The 18,057-nt window shown below is 40.5% G+C and overlaps 1 protein-coding gene across 2 annotated transcripts in view; it reads right to left on the bottom strand.

The window, feature by feature from the left end:
- The window catches only part of BMP2K (BMP2 inducible kinase), a 143,891-nt gene extending 126,439 nt beyond the window's left edge, over positions 1-17,452 (bottom strand). The window contains exon 1 of one of the 2 annotated variants that reach the window (XM_066279868.1): positions 16,013-17,452. In XM_066279868.1, coding sequence (XP_066135965.1) covers positions 16,013-16,172 — 160 coding nt within the window. In that variant the 5' untranslated portion in view covers positions 16,173-17,452. The remainder of the gene's footprint in view (positions 1-16,012) is intronic. The other variant, XM_066279869.1, reaches the window with a different exon arrangement.
- Positions 17,453-18,057: the final 605 nt, after the last annotated feature.

Here is an 18,057-nt window from a genome sequence, read left to right on the forward strand (position 1 = left end):
AGGTAATGAAGAGAGCATTGACTAACATACAGCAGGTACTATATCCTTTTTTCTTTTGTTTCTTTCTACTACATCTATAAGATATCTTGTAATCTTTGTAATTTATGACTTCAATGTTTTTTTCCTGCTGACATGACTTGCCTGTATTTAGGAAAACTTAATTTTAAATTAGTTATTTAGAAACACACCAGATTGCTAGACCTTCCCAGATAGAGTCTAAGTCTTTTTAACTTGGATTACTCAGGCTTAAGTGATAAAGTAATAAGAATATATACCTAATCAAAGGCAAATTATCTTCTCCCAAAATTATGATAATCAAAATACAATTTTTTTTGCATTGCTAAAAAAGTCAGTCCATTTACAATGTAATACAAAGCACATGGGACTAAGCTTATAAAGTTGCAGGACCGAAATGAAGAAAAACTTCAGAAGACATAAAAGATTTTAATAAAATGGAGACATGTTATGTTCCTAGAAAGAAATACTCAATATTGTCAATATGCTAATCCCTATCCCTCAAATCTCATGTTAATTGACAGTTTTCATGTAATGCCAATCAAAATCCCAACACTGCAGAATTATATAGAGTGCTTATTAAACCTGAAGTTTTCTGGCCCCTTCTCTAAATTTAGGATTAAATCTCTGAGACTTAAATCCATGAGTCTGCTCAATCAGTACTCCAGGCAAAGTTTAAGAACCTTTGCATTAGTTCTGATGAACACCATTAACAAAGCAAATATTCATCATGAACCACTTTGATCACCTTTGAGGGTATTTCTTTCTCTCCCTCTTTGGCGACTACCTTGAGAACATGACCTGTGGGAACAGCAGCACTGGCATCACCTAAAAGCTTGCTGGTAATGCAGAACCTCAGGCCCCACCCATACATATTGAATCAGAAACTACTTCAATTAATCCCCAGGTGAGACTCAAATAATAGTACTGTAGCAACAGAAAAAATGACAAAAAGTATGTGTAAAAAAAATTCCTTACCTTTATTCCTGTGGTTGGCTTGCACACTGGAAGGGGCATTGGAAGGTGGGAGAGAGTGACCTATGAGTAGTAGGAAGCTGGAGAGGCAGGAGAACCTGCAGAAGGTGCTGGAGATACTGGATCAGGGGAATCAGGATTGCCTAGGAACATGCAGGAGATGCTGGAGACAATTCTACCTGTACTACAGGTGTTTCATCTCGAGAAGAAGCTAATGTAGAGGGTTCAGGATCTGTTGTAGGCCTCTCTACCTTCTTAAAGAATTGCTCCAGGCTAGTCTGGAAGGTTGATAAAGTCTCCTCTTCCAAAATCTACTTAAGGCATTGCAAGACATCCATAACAGCTCTGTAGACCTTAATGAGTCTGTCATCACTGGGGTCTTCAGCCTCAAATTTTGCCAACCCATCCTCTGCCATAGAAAAACCTTCTGCCAAACCCCTGGTAGTAAATCTCTTGGGTTCTAGGGTTTCTATCTCTTCCTCTTCAATCAGCTGTTTCTCCAGCTGAATAAGGTCCTCAGCTGACAGCTCCTCTCCATGTGATGCCAGCAGCTCTGTGACATCCTCAGCCTTTGCTAATGGCGTAAACTGAAACAATCACGCCTCAATTTTTTAAAGGTTTTATGAGAGAGAGTGTCGTAAACTCGGAACATCGTATGTCAAGACTGTCGTACCTGAGGACCCCGTATATTAACTTAATTCTCTACTAATACAACTTTTTTCTCTCTTTCTTATATCTCAAAACTCCTCCATTCCTAAATCCAAACCCTGGGTATTAGGTCTCAATCATCTTTCACCCATTTCACAATTTCCTTCTTACCAAATGTCAGGTTTCATAAGCATAAGATTTTAGCAAATTTTTATATATTACTGTTAAATGTCATTTCTTCCCAAATTCAGCATTATGCAGTGTCCTTGCAACTCCTCGCCATACCACTATTAAGTACAATGATCTATACACCTTCAACTTTCTAAGGCCCCTCAACCTCTTGTACTCTGCAACTCAACAACCCATCATCTGCTTTCTCAGACTGCTTGCAAAGCTCTCTAACAAATTACCATGCTTATGCATCTCATCCAAACTATCCGTCAGATAGCTGCTCTCCCTATGCTCTTTTTTCCAACAAATTTTAATAAGTAACTGTGTTAGCCTCTGGAACACATTTTAAGTAGGATATGTGTGTATTTACAGTCTATTTGGGGGAAAAGACAAAATAAGTTATTATGGCACATTATGATGAATTTTATGGGCAATATAACAAGTAAAAAGTGCTGTAATAATAAAAAATAAAAAAACTATGGTTGGAATATCCACAATCCAGCATTCTCTCTTCATTTAAGCAGGCCCTGCAATTTCATTGTTTTAGGAAGCCTTTCTTGATGATAACTGACAACATAAGCCAAGAATCTATTAATATTACCTAAACAGCATTATAGACCTAACAAACTAAACACGCAATTCACTTCTCCTCTGATTCAGTGGTTTAGTTATATAATCCCACTTATGACTAGAGATGAATATAAGGTCTACCGCAGCGGTTCTCAACCTGTAGGTCGCGACCCCGGCGGGGGTCGAACGACCAAAACACAGGGGTCGCCTAAAGCCATCGGAAATATATATTTTATTTAAAAATGTATTGTATAATAAATATGGCTTTAGGCGTCGGCCTGGCGTGCGGGGGACCCAGGTTCGATTCCCGGCCAGGGCACATAGGAGAAGCGCCCATTTGCTTCTCCACCCCCACCCCCTCCTTCCTCTCTGTCTCTCTCTTCTCCTCCCGCAGCCAAGGCTCCATTGGAGCAAAGATAGCCCGGGCGCTGGGGATGGCTCCTTGGCCTCTGCCCCAGGCGCTAGAGTGGCTCTGGTCGCGGCAGAGCGACGCCCCGTAGGGGCAGAGCATCGCCCCCTGGTGGGCAGAGCGTCGCCCCTGGTGGGCGTGCCGGGTGGATCCCGGTCGGGCGCATGCGGGAGTCTGTCTGTCTCTCCCTGTTTCCAGCTTCAGAAAAATACAAAAAAAAAAAAAAAAACTATACAGGTTTCAAGTATACAACTCAATATAACACCATCCACACACTGCATCATGCATTATACTATTTAAACTTTTTACTTGCATGTGCACCAAAAAATGCCACATGTATCACTGAAGTAATGTCAGGTCATTTTTTAAGAAAATTGTTTTAAGATGCTACTGGAATTTATTTCACTGCAAAGACTCAAATGCACTTGTGCTATGATCTAATAAAATAAAAATTTGAAAGAACTGTTTTTTATTTTGAATATTGTAGAACAAATTTTTTAAATAAAATGCATAAAGGGATTTGATATTACAGCACTTCAGACTTCAAGCCTTAATATTCTCATATCCTTGAACTAGGAACAGAAGAAAGTGAAGCAAAAGAAGCTATTTCTCTTCCTCTTCATTTTCCTTCCATATTGCTATGCTAGATTCAACTGAAAAAGCTACAGTAATGTGATTGTATGTTACTTTACACTTCATAAATAAATGATTTTCATTTAGGACTAAACCTTTCCAGACTGATACAACAAACTAATTTGGGGGAAGGTGAAATCTTAAACTTCTTAATATTTATTCTGACATCTTAAATAACTGTAGCACCCTATTTTACTGCCATTAGGAAAGAGCAAAGTAAGAAATCTTTAACTCAAAAATTTGGGGAATACTCCCACTCCACCTCAGACTATCTGAGCCACCCATTAATAATCCAGCTTCTCCAGAATATTAAAAGTCCTCTAGTACTTTAAGCCTGCTAGAAGTCCCCACTTCAATCAAGGGCCAGTGCCGGTCTATGCAGAGGAGCCAATTCAGTGGGAAAAGGGCTAGATTAAAGTCATGCAACCTGAATTCTGCCCTCTACCATCAGCACTAACAGTGCGCACTCTGGGTTCATCCCTTACTCTACTTTCTCATAGTTAAATGAAGGAATTAAACTGGATAATTGCTACAATTATAGGAGATTTAAAGACACATTATAATTTTAAAATAAAGACTGTTATTCCAACAATATCAACTCCAACTAATATAATATTTAGGACATTTTCTGAAAGAAGCTATCTTACCCTTAATTCAAATTTTTACATAACACCCACTACCCCATCCCAATCTTTATTCTTCTAAAAAGCAACTATCAATAGGATTGACCTAATATCCATAATGGTCCACCATAACTTTTTAAAATACAGTTAGTCTTTATTAGAAAGACAACCACTTCTCCAAGATAAGAACAAATCTGAACCTCGAATCTATAAACAGGAACTTCTTCTTATGCTAGAAATGTATGGGACATTAATTTATTTATTCCAACTTTCAACAGTACGGATTCATATAGCACCTTGCAAACTCCCAACACTCCTATGAACAGGGTACTATCAGCAAAGTGACATATACAAACACTTATTTTTAATCAATGGATTTGCAACATTTCTTAAATTCCCATTTCAGTGAGCTGACAAACATAAAATCTACAACAGCTAGCTTCATTAGGTTAAAAGAAATAACTATCAATTTGTACTAAGATCCTTAGAATTTTTCCTTTGGACTGTATAAACAATATTTTTCTAAAAGATGAAATATTGACAAAAATTTAACAATCCAGTTAACTATTCACTAGGATTGGAACTGGACTAGTTAGTAAACAAAACACCTCTTTAGATCAGAGGTACTGTATATACAACCAATTAACTATCTTACCAACTTTACTCACTGATTGATTACTCATCAAAAGCCTACGCAGAGTCAGGCATACTCACATCCTACTTCTGGAAAAATAACCCAAAATCTATGCCGTACTGATCATGAGAGAGTAACATTTTCTTAAAATACAAAGAACAGACCATTAACATGCAGTAGGAGAGCTCCGGTATGCAGGCCTGAAAATGAGAAAGTGGGTCATGGCCAGCGGTACATAATCCCACTCCCTGAGAAACAGTCCAGACAACATTCACTAGGTCAAAGTATTCTACTCCAGGTAAGTCATTTTAGTATTAATACCTTAGTGATTCCAGAATGAATAGTAAATCTAGACTAACTACTGACAACCTCATTCAAAAGAGAATACTAAGAATGTAAAAAGATCCAGCCAGCCCTAACAATGACACAACCACAAAAAATTAAGGAAACAAAGTAAACAAAGTATCTGGGCAGGGGAAGTGGTGTGCTGGAAAACTCTCTTCCAGAAAACCAAACAAGAAATAAAAGAAATATCGAGGGTGATAATACTTAGTTATTAACAAAACTGCAGACTTCATTTGCTATCCTCTGATCTGTTATGCTAGGCTTACAGATTTCCTTATATAAAAGAAAATTCCAAGTCTCTTCACAGAAGGAGCATCTCCAGTATCATACAATGTAGTTAGAGAGGTCCCCCAAAGTAATGGTCAAATGTTTTCTTCCTCCATACATTAAGGGATGAGATTGCCTTCTTTCTAATCTCTCTTTCTCATAGATACTGGCTATCCCATTAAGCCAGTGGTTCTCAAACTTTTTTAAGTCAGGCGCATTTAAAATCCTACAAATAATTGTAGGCGCACTATATACAAATTTCTGAGAAATATGTTATAATAATTAAGTCAAATACTAAAGAAAAAATATAAAGTCCAAGCGTGCTTTTATGATCATTAAATGAAATAAATACGACAAAATTAAATTTATTCTGACATTAAAAAACATTTTTATGTTACATTTTTTGAGTTATGCTTTTTAGAACTCGTAAAAAAGGGGGTTAAAAAATTAAAAAATGACAAAAAAGTTATATTTTTTATATATATAGATAAATTCATAGTTAGATTTAGTAAATTTGGCACGTCCCAGAACAAATGTGTTAAGTTTTTTTATTCTTGTGTTTATGAGAAACATGAGCCTGATGTGTCCTAGCAAATTTCTTCCAATGTTTGGGCAAATATTTGAGAGGCAAACTCTCATTTCCTCATCAATACATTGAAGAATTCCTCTCTTTTTACTCTTAACTGTGTTGAGGGTAGAATATCCTAATTCACATAAATAGGACGTTGAAAATTGTAGTAAAATGTTCAAAGCTTTTTTAGATATTACCACATATTCTTCCTTTATAGAAATCCAAAAGGCTTCAAGAGACAATTCCTTAAGTTTAATTATCAATCCAAAACCCCCACCATACATACCATCTTAACTTTTTACACCAAACAAAGGATAGAAGAAACTTGCCCCCAGTCTTTCTGGGGGACATGGGGGGTAGTGTAAACAATCCAGCACCACAGCTTAACAGCCTTTTACAACCTAATCAGGCAAGTGAGGTGGGGGGTTGGGCAGACTGTCAGTTTACAGCCAATTCCCCACACCTCTGTCCCCCAAAAATCTAAACTCCAAAACCCTGTTGATTTTTTGGTCCCCAACAGGCACATATTTCTCTGGAATACCATAGGGCACACTTTGAGAACCACTGCATTAAGCGTTGGTATTCTCGGCCACTCAAGAGAAAGCCATGGCAAGTTTATCATGTCCAATATTGTTACTTTCTTAAGATCAGGTACTCAGGGCACATACGTTAGACTTGGCTCTCACTGTCCCACAGCAGTAGCTTTCTTAAAAGATGATGTGGATCAAGGGAACTCAGGCTAGAACATTTCTGAGAGTATTACCTAACAAAAAGAGCAATACAGTGCCCAAAAACAAAGAAATGTTATGTAATCATAACAGAAATGAAACAGGCTAGGAATCAAAAATTCTGGTAGTATTTTTTCATCCACCCAGGTAATACTGCATCTATATTATCATCAACTATCTCTATTGGTTATTTAGTTTTAAACTAAACTTTAAAAATAGAGCCAAACTGCTCCTAAATATCAACTGAACAGTTGGATATGTCAAAAATGGTTGGTATCCTGTTGTTTCATAGTAAATTTTACAGAACCTCTAACTGCTTTTCAATTCAAAATTAATCTCTTACAAATGTACTGAATACACCTTTAAAGTACAGTATCCACTGGAAGAAATAAAAGATGAGTATAAGCCAAACCTTAAAGGAGCTTTTAATCTTGCAGTAAAAGAAACTTTTCATTGGACATTTTATTGGAATAGAACAAAGCTGTGTAAAGTAAGTGCAATGTGAGTAACAGTTGCTACACCGGACATCAACTGGAAGGCATAATTACATTCATTCGGTTGCTAACAAGGTTTCACGGAAAAATAAAGATTGCAAGAAAGTAACTGTATTTTAAATGTATCCTGCAAGATCCAATTTCAACACAGTAGAAGCAGGTTTCTGCACTCTAGGCAAATGTAACAACAATATAAACTGAAAAATGGGAATGAGAAAGCATGAGAGAAGTGCAGAAAATACCAAGTATAAATATATATAGGGTTAGAGTGAGAGATTAAGGCTGGAAAAGTGGGTTGGGGGTCACACTGCAGAGAGCCTTAAATCCCATGTAATGAGTCTGTATTTGACTTGGACAGACAAGTAAGAGGGTGACCTGTCAGAGGTCCATTTCAGAAAGGAATACAAGAGTTGATTTGGTGAATAACAGCCTACCAACAGAACAATCCACATGAGAACATAAATCACTGAAAAGTCCTAAGGACCCAAACTAGAAGTGACAACAATGGAAACAAAAAGTAACTAATTCTTCACATATACAATCATGGGTAAGCTTTCCATACCTAAATTCACTCAGAGAAAATATTGCCATACCTCTTCCTCATATATTCTTTCCAAATAAAAAGTTGAAAAACAAGAAAGTATCTTATTCCAGGTACCCTCCAAATTACACATATTACAAATGAGTCACTAGGAGAACACTAAGTGACAAAGAAGTAATAAAGGTGGCATATCCTTTAAAACTAAATATATAGTACTCTGAAACGCCCCACAGTGTACTTAAGCACCCATCCTCTTATCTCAAGGGGGTACCACATAAGACAACTTCTTAAAAAACAAAACAACAACAACTTGTTTCCAATGATTAAGAAGTATTTTTATATTGTGAGATAAAAAACCGTTGCTAAAATCCATAGTGAAGTCAGCCAAAAAACTCAAATGCATGATAATCAAACACAATGCTTTCATTATGGTGTCAGTACTTAAACTGTTCATCTTCATCCCTCCTTCCCCATGCTCCCCTCTCGTCAGATGGAACAGTTAAGAATCAGTTTTAAAGACAGTTATCAGAGAATGCTAAAATGGAAAAAGATGTGACAGATTCATCTTTATCTTAATTTTTTCTTTCTCTTGAGGAAACTGAGGTTTAAAATGTCACAATGTCATTTAGTGGCAGGACTAGGATTACGGGCTCGCCCAACTCCAAGTTTTGCTTTTTCTTTTTAAAAGCTGACTCCAAGAAGGCATCATTTCAAAGATTTAATAAAATGTTAAAATAGACAAACTAGTAGCAACAATTATTTTATATTTTAAAATAATATCAATAGAAAAATACCTCCCTAACAGCTACATCCCAAACTATGTATGCCCTTAGTGTTACTCAAGTTCTACTTTACCAGGACAAACCAGAAATTTCAAAACAAAGTCTCTCTGTGCAAAGGCCTGACAACCACTTTCCTGCAGAGAGATGTGAAACTGTTAGCAGAAATGTGCTGACTGATCTCATTTGTAAAAACGATACACACAGAATCTCTCAATTAACTAAGTGCCCAACTATTTCCAACAGCTCAGTCATTAACCACTCAACTTCCCAAAACTCAGTTCCCTAAAAATAGTAGTAGGCTTGTGGGTAGATGAATGGTTCACCAGATGGACGCAGGATAAAACTAAGGAATAAGCAGTCCCAACCCCTTTGCAGATGAAACCTTATGCAGCTTTGAAATTTCCCTTCTAGACTTTTAATTTCAGAATTCCAAGTCAAGGCTTTAATCATTTTGATAGCTACCAAATGTGTTCTAATAAGCATATGTTCTATTTCAAGTTCTCACAAAAAAAAAAAAAAAAAAAAAAAAGGAAGAAAAGGAGTGAAATAGAACCAGGATAATATACAAGATTAGTAAAGAACATTAAAGACCAGACTCAATGTAAGGACACATCAACTCTACTTTCTCATATATTCCTTAATACTAACAACATCAAGGACCATTTCAAGTTCTTCCATCCACAGACCCCATAATGGAAAGATATAATAAGTATTAATTTATTTCCACAATTTAAAAAATTTTCAAAAACAGCCTTTCCACTCTGCTCAGCATGAGAATGTCAGTATTAACCCCACAAAGCTGACTATAGCTAAAGGCAGAGAAATTTGACAGGTTAGTGAAATTTAGCACTTTTGTTAGAGATAAGTATACAGTTCCCACTACATTTTTCTGAAATAATAAAAATTAGCAATTGTTTTAGTGTTAATATCCTGCTACCTCTAGAGAAAATGTATCAGCTGACAATCAAAATTACAACCTAGGAGCTAACCCTACAATAATAACATAAATGGCCTAAAAGAAAAGCATAGAGATTATGAGTGTCCTTTGCTGAAAATTACCTTTCATGGTATTATAAAAGCAAATGCTGTGCCTCACCAGGCGGCTGTGCAGCGGATAGAGCACTGGCCTGGGATGCTGAGGACCCGGTTCAAAACCCCGAGGTCACTGGCTTCAGCGCCAGCTCACACAGCCTAAGCACAGGCTCACCAGCTTGAGCGCGGGTCACTTGGCTTAAGCATGAGATCACAGACATGACTCCATGGTCGTTGACTTGAGCCCAAAGGTCTCTGGCTTGAAGCCCAAGGTCTCTGGCTTGAGCAAGGAGGCCACTGGCTCAGTTGGAGTCCCCCCCAACCCCACCCCATCAAGGCACATATGAGAAAGCAATCACTGAACAACTAAGGTGCCACAACGAAGAATGATGCTTCACATCTCTCCCCCTTCCTCTTTCCCCTTACCTCTCTAGCTAAAAGAAAAAGAAATAAAAAAGCATATGCTGCTATCAATGCCAAAATTCTATATAGCTGATTAAAACTTAAAATTTTATATATAGCTGAATGGTATATAACTAATTTAAATAATTCAGAATTTTTACAAATATAAATGTGATACTTAATTCAGGATAAATGTAACAAATAACCTAATCTAAAAGCAAGTTATTACAACTCCAGAATCAGATTTCACTAAAAGCTTACATCCAAATATGAACCTGAAACTGACCTATATTTATTGAGAGCTTTGCCAAACAGTATTGTCACACATTATCTATTAATCTTCATAACAGATATTAACTCCGTTATATAGAAACAATGTTTCCAGAGAGTTTAATTCAACATCCATCGTCTCCCAGGGCTTTAAATAACAGTCATATGCTCACTAAGCAGAAATGCCTATCTCTAAGCCCAAACACCTCTGCTGAGTACCAGACCATATACTCAACTTCCCACTGGCCATTACCTCCCATCCCAGATCTCTCAACTAAACTTGTCTGAAACTACTGGATATTCTCCCAACCCCAAAAACTGTCCTTCTCTACTTTTTCTCATCTCGGCAAATGGTACCTACATCCAAGAGTTGCATAAATGAGTCATTGTTCATAATTCCTACACCACCACCACCACCCACCCAATACACCACATCTTCCATTCAAGCATGGTAACATTCACTTCATACCCACTACCATCGTAACTAAGCATCTAATTTATACACATCTCAACCAGTCTCTATACAGCAATTTCCTTGATCTTGTGAAAATACAGATCAGAGCATGTCACTGTCCTAATTTAAATCTTCCAGTAATTTTCCCATCGAATTTCAAGATAAAATCTAAAATCCTCAAATGGCATACGAAGCCCTGGATCCTGGTCACCTCTCCAACATCATCTTGAGTCCTTCTTCCAATATATTTACTAGAGTCCACAGCTCTGGGCATATTTCAGATCCTGAAATTCTTCCCCACAGCGGAACTCTTCCCCCACACTTCCCCCACCTTCACACCTCTGCCTTTACCTAATCTTTCCCGTAGTTCAGATTTCTGCTACGGTATTCTTTAAAGGCTTCTTTCATCCTCTCTACTATCAACTGAATCCATTTTTCTCTCATAGAACCCTGTGCTTTCTTCTAATTTAATTGTCAAAACTGCTAACTACATTAACTTGATGATTTTTAACACTTATCTTCCACACTAGACTATGTAACTTCCTCAAGGCCAGAGAAATAACTGTTCTGTTCTTCGCTGTGCAAATAGCAGCTAGTACAGAGCACGGCACACAAAAGGCAGTTAATAAACAGTCATGGAATAATAAGAGGTGTTGATACTTTTGTTAAGTACTCCCCTTCTGTTCTCTCTGTCCTCTCTCAGGAACTTTAACTTATAAGTTATTGAAAAGCCACAGATGATTTCTGCAAATGAGCTATACTGAAATCCATTTTCCTGCTGATTTATGTTGCAAAATCAAATGTCCTTTACTACCTTCCTATAAAATTCACAATGAGAACTGATTAACACTCAAGCCTAAATTCACTCACCCTAATCTAGGCTGTTAACTCTGAGGGAGCTACTACGAACTTGGGTCAATTCCAGGCTTCCAGTTACTCACAGTCCCACCAACCCCATGCCCACAGCAGAAAGTCTTACCCACCCAATCATATTCGAAATACCATTCCTATCCAGACCCCAAAACTTCATGATTAGATCTTAGCAAATTATGGCCAGTGCCCCAGTTTCTAACCAGTTAAGTCCACTTTGTACCAAAAACATTTAGAAAAAATGTTACCTACCTGAGAACCAACTCTTCCGATTACCAATCAATACTAAATTTCTCCGACTAGCACTGAAGGCCTAGGGAAGTATGTGATCAAAAAGCCAGTACAGTATTATGAACTTGAAAGATGACACTGAATTATATGTGCTTGACAATTTGACACTCTTACAAGCTAAAATTTACATATGTCTCTATCTCAATTCCATAATCCAAAGTTGATTTTGGTTAGCATGCGCTACTGAAACCAACGTGTTTTGGGGGGAAAAACAAAAACAAAAACATGAAAATGCCCATTATAAAATATCAGCCTTCTAAACTGGGAGCAGAAACTAAAAAGGTGCTAGTGCTCAGCATTTTCAAACATATACATACTTAACTAGAAAGACAAGATGATACAAAGTATGTAATATTTCAGAGGAAACTACTCCAACAGTTTAGGTATAACATACAACATAAGTATACGTAGCCCTGAAAAAACTTTATATTTTTTAAAATTAAACATGTATAATACATAAATACATATGTGCAGGTATGTGTATATATGTATATATATATACACACACACATAAATACACATATATACATACATAGTTTATCCTCATTATTTGGAGATTCCATATTTTGGAAAGTCATCTACTTGTTAAAATTTATTTGTATCCCCCAAATCAATACAATGGCACTTTCACAGTTATGTGCACACCTGTGCCTAGTGGTGAAAAGTTTGAGAAGGCCAACTGGAGTCAAGAAGGTGATGCTGTCTGTGCCTTCTGGTTTCAGCTTTATACTATAAACAAACATCCTTTTTGAGATATACTTAGTGTCATATTTTTCTCATTTTTATGCTTATTGGTAATTTTATTCTTCAAATAGCTCCCAAGCATAGTGCACCAAAGTGTCTAGAGTTCCTAAGCGCAAGAGGGTTATAATGCCCTTTACAGAAAACATATGTGTACTAGCTAAGCTTTATTTAGGTAAGAATTTCAGTACTGCTGTCCATGAGTTCAACGTTATTCAATCAACAATATGTAGTAAATAAGGTGTCTTTAAACAGAAGCACACACAAGCAAGGTTATATATTGACTGGTGAACAAAAATGTGAACAGAGGCTTACAGCACCTTAACCTTTTATTTCCCCTAAGAACAATGGTTCAGTATTCATTAATTCACTGTTTATGGTGATTTTAAGGAACATAACTACCCCAAATAATGAGAATTATAAATGTGCACGCATATGCCACATGTTTGAAGCCTCAAAGACATTGCAGAGGTCATTCTGAACAATCTGCCTATGTCTGCAGTAGAGTAGCAAAAAAACCTCAGGGAACAGCATCTGCAGGGTCTTGGCCACTGTTTAAACAACACTGACTTAAAGAAAAAATATAAAATCTACCAAGTTTGGTTTTTGGTCTGTCAGTGCTTCTACCCCTTCCCCACTTAATAGCATTGGCATACCTCTCCCCAATTTAGGTACTCTAAACTCTAATGGCCTTTCCAGAAGTATTTGCCCCGTCTTATAATCAGGTAAATATATCTGTCAATTACTGAATGACCATTCTTTTTTTTTTTTTTTTTTTTTATTCATTTTAAAGAGGAGAGAGAGAGAGAAAGAAAAGAAAGGAAAAGAAGAGAAAAGAAAAGAGGGGAGGAGCAGGAAAGATCAACTCCCATATGTGCCTTGACCAGACAAGTGCAGGGTTTCGAACTGGCGACCTCAGCCTTCCAGGTTGACACTTTATCTACTGCTCCACCACAGGTCAGGCCTTGAATGATCATTCTTGGATGTGAACTAGACTTGTGCTTAAACATCTTGCTTAAATTGTGGTATTACTTATTTGGAAAGAAGAGTATATTAAGCATCTCAAATAGGAATAGATTATCAGAATCAAAAAGAAAACCAAATATAGATCATTTCAGTTGTGTTATGTGCTGAAGAGAGAAGAAGGTGAGAAAGTCTAGTTCAAGAGCAGGGGTGTTGGGTAGCTAAATTCCATCATTCAAAAGGTTTCTTCAGGCCCTGGCTAAGGTGGCTCAGTGGTAGAGTGCTGACCTGGCATATGGATGTCCCAAGTTCAATTCCAAGTCAGGGCACACAGGAGAAGCACCCAATTGCTTCTCCACCCTCTCCTTCTTGCTTCTCTCTCTCTCTCTCTCTCTCTCTCTCTCTCTTTCTCTCTCTCTTCCCCTCCTGCAGCCATGGCTCGACTACAGCAAGTTGGCCCTGGGCACTGAGGGTGGGTCCATGGCTTCCACTTCAGGCTCTAAGAAGAGCTCATTTACAGAGCAACAGCCCCAGATGGGCAGAGCATCACACTATCACCCTGTAAGGAGCTTGTCAGGTGGAAGCTGGTCGGGGCACAGGCAGACTCTGTCTCTCTGCCTCCATTTCTCTCACTAAGTAAAAAAAAGGGGGGAAGGGGTTCTTCAACCCTTGCTTCCACCTAGCTCTTGATTACAGCTTTTTCCAAGAGAAAGGACAAATCAGTGGAACAACATTAGGGCATGAAATTTTTTTTTCTTTAATTTCTTAGTGATTGAGTGAGCACTCTCCTTTTGAAATTCTTCATTTTTAATTTCATTTTCCAAAATAACACATTTTTTTATTGAAAACGACTTGCTTACAATAATGACAGGATATTCTTAGAGCAGTGATAGAAGATACGAATCCAAAGTCCAGTTTGATGAAATGCCAATGTTTTCTTTCTATTAAATAAAAGGCCCATCTGTGATTTAGTGGAATGAAGTAAATGCAATGCTACTCACATCACAATTCAATTAGTTAATACAATTCAAAGACAGAAGTACAGCATGTGTGGTAATAGTGTCTTCTTAAAACCTACAACTCAACCTAAACCAACACTTGAAATTCACATAATATAATACTATAGGGCTAGAAAATTTTACAGAATAGTAAATCTATCAATCATGACCATGCTGCATATATATTCCTTCTTCTGAGAAGTTAAGGATCCCATCTCTCCAAAGTTTAGGTACGCTCATTATAAGGAGCAATGTTTGCAAACCAACGACATCCACCTCTCTAAATTATTCAACATTTCTTTTGCTTTAGAATATTTATTTTAGAAACACCTTCCAATTTTTCTCCTGCACTAATTTGCTATTGCTTCCGACATTTCAAAAAAAAAAAAATACAGGTGGACTCTAAGTCTGCTGTCTTCAAACCACATCATTGTCAGAGACCCAAAACTATTCTCTTCAAATTTCTTCTCTCTTAACCTCAGAACTAAAAGGGCTGTTCATCAACTAATTATTTCTTATAAATTTTTTAAAGTATGTCTTTTGTAATGTCATTTTGCAATTAAAAACATAAAGGTCAATGAAGCATGTAATAAACAAGAGCAAGTATTTTCTACAAAGCCAATTAGACAAAAAACACAAAACTCAAGTGTAGGACCTTTTCTTTTTTAAATGGATTAAACTCTTGTAAGCATAACTGCAACTGCTGGCATAGTCTGATAAAGATAATGAAGGACCGAACACAAAACTTCGCAGGTGAAAGTTAACCCCAAACTGCGGCCCCCTGAGGCCATTTATCCAGCCCCCACTGCACTTCTGAAAGGGACACCTCTTTCATTGGTGGTCAGTGAGAGGACCACTGTATTTGGCAGCGCTCCAATGGTCTGAGGGACAGTGAACTGGTCCCCTGTGTAAAAAGTTTGGAGACCCCTGTTTTAAAGTATACGAACCAACGGGACACCACTAAAAGCGAATGAGTAGGGAAAATTCTAAATAACAAAGACCGAGTTGAAGTTTACCCGCTTGCCCAAAGCCACCTACTAACTGAATTTGGGGCAAATGATCACCTCCAACACGCGCACACAGTTTCTCAACTGATGACAGAAAAAGAGCAAAACCAGGTTCAACACCAGGGGCTCCAGGGTCCTGTGCCCTGTGGCGCGGGTGGGGACTCCGATGAAGAGGCCAACGCATGACACCCGCCTGAGCCACAGCTGGCAAGGCAGAGCCTCAGTCCTGCTTTATCTGACCCTCTAATGAGTCACTGGCCCAATCATAAGCCACATCACTCCCTAGGACGTTTTCTATTTATTTCCTCGCGTCAAGAAGGACTAAAAATGACTTAAACTCGTAATAAGAGTGCTGTGCACTGGTTAGAGCTGCTGGCGGCGAGAACAGCCGGTGAAGAGCGAAACGCCGAGTTACACTTTGAGAGACGCCGCCGGCCCAACAGAAGATGCAGACAGGATAGAAGAGCAGTAAACCGAGGGCGCTGCCGGAGAAGCGGGCGCGGACGGACCGGGAGAAGCCTCCGCCACACCCCAGCCCTGCCACACCTGCCGGCCCGAGCCTCCCCGCGCGCCCGTACCTTCAGCCAGCGACTCCTCCAGGGTGACCTGGTAGCGGCCGACCGCGAACACCCGGACCCCGACGGACGAGCCACAGCCGGCCCCGGCGCCACCCACCGCTCCGCCGCCGCCGCCGCCACCGCCGCCCTCCGACTTGGGCATTCGAGAGAACTTCTTCATGGTCCCGCCGGCGCGCTGGACGGTGAGCGAGAAGGCGAGTCCCTGGCCAGGCGCGCGGCCCGGCGTCCGTGAGGCGTCGCTGCCCTTCGCCCGTCCGAGCGTCCACGCGCGAGCGGCCCGCCGACCCTCACATCCCGCGCGCTCAGAGCGCACTGCCCCGGCCCCGCCGCGCGCTCCTCGGCTCCGCTGCAGCTGCCGGGCTCCCGCAGAGGGCGGCGGGGAGGGCGGGGACGGGGCGGGGCGCTAGGGGGCGGGCCCGAGTGAGGCGACGCCAAAGCTCCGCGAGTGCCCCGGGCGCCCTGTCCTCTCTGAACACCGGGAGCGCTGGCCCAGCAGGGGAGCGAGGGCGGCAGATCGGGCAGGGGGCGGTACGGCCGGCAGGAGTGGACTGGGCCTCTCTGCACGCACACCGTCAGGCCGGCAGCCCGCGGCGCCGCCGCCCGAGTGGGACCCACGCCGCCCGCCACTCGCGGCCGTTGGCGGTGCCCTGCCGACCGCTCACGGAGACCTGGCGCCTCGCGCAGGCGCGTTGCCCACGCCGCCGGAAGTGACGGTTCCGGCTCTTGTCACGTGGAGGGGGGACGCGGGAGGAGATTGTGGGGGTTGAGCACGAGAGCGAGGCCTGGGGTCCCAGGTCTGGTGTCCCGACCCGGAGGGCAGGCCAAGCATTTGGAACCCCGGCGTGGAGGAGGGAGCCGGCCTGGGAACCAGCTCCTGCGCTGCCCGGGCCGCGTGGTCTGTCATCTCCGCTAGGAGTTTGTATGTCACTCAAGGGGCTAAGAAATGCCGCCAACAACTTCGTCCCCGCTAAGGAACTTTCCCTGCTAGTTTTCCAGACCTTCTCTCCTGAGAATCGTCTTCCGCTTGCCTCCTCGGAGCGGGGGACGTGGGAGCAGCGCCCAACTAGAGCGGAATCCGAGCAACCGACTTGTGGAGTCGCAGTGTCGCAATCTGTAACAGCTTCTTGTGCTGGGAAGCGTTTTGCGGTTTATAAGGAGCATTCTCAGTATCTCCTGTGTGCTGTGCGACAGCCGTGTGAAATATTCACAACAGATCTTAAGACTGTTCGCAGACCATCACCTTCGGCAAAGAAAACTTAACAGACTTGCCCAAGGTCACGCAGCTGGCCGTGGTGGAGCTGGGACTACGAGGTCCATCCTTCCGCAGTTAGATCCGTACTTTTGACCAGTCTGGAAAAGGTCTGGGTCAGATCATTGTAAAACAGATTTTGGACTGTTTGCAGACAAACCAGCATTAGGTTCTCCGGCCGTCCCCCTTCCCCCCCCCCCTCCCCCACTCCCCGGGCTTTGTTAACCAAGAGATTTGCCCATTTAAAAAAAAAAGAAAGAAAAGCCCCGTTGCTTTCATCTCATAAACCACGGGAATCTCAGTGCCTGCGGGTGGAATGAAGCCGGCTGAAAGAAGAGGGTGTAAGGGCGGGGTAAGGAATGGCACGTTGTAGGTCATATGTGGAGAGCGCAGCTGATTCTCAGCTCCAGCCTGCCTTTCCCCCGTATAAGGTACAGGACCTCTGTGGCCAGAGGTTCCAGTTTCTTGAGAAACCAAAAATCTAGATAATTTTTCTATTATGGTATTTCCCAACTTTGTAAATGTAGGCCAAATAAACTGTGTTTGTAGGACTCCAGTATGCACCCTCTATGAAATCTCCACCCCCATATCTTTATCCAACTTTTTTAATTCATTTTTTTTCTTTTTTTTTTTCTTTTTTTTTTTTTTTACGGAGACAGAGAGAGAGTCAGAGAGAGGGATAGACAGGGACAGACAGACAGGAATGGAGAGATGAGAAGCATCAATCATTAGTTTTTCATTGCGCATTGCGACACCTTAGTTGTTCATTGATTGCTTTCTCATCTATGCCTTGACT

The sequence above is a fragment of the Saccopteryx bilineata genome, chromosome 5 (assembly GCF_036850765.1).
Source record: "Saccopteryx bilineata isolate mSacBil1 chromosome 5, mSacBil1_pri_phased_curated, whole genome shotgun sequence".
NCBI classification, from domain to species: Eukaryota; Metazoa; Chordata; class Mammalia; order Chiroptera; family Emballonuridae; genus Saccopteryx; species Saccopteryx bilineata.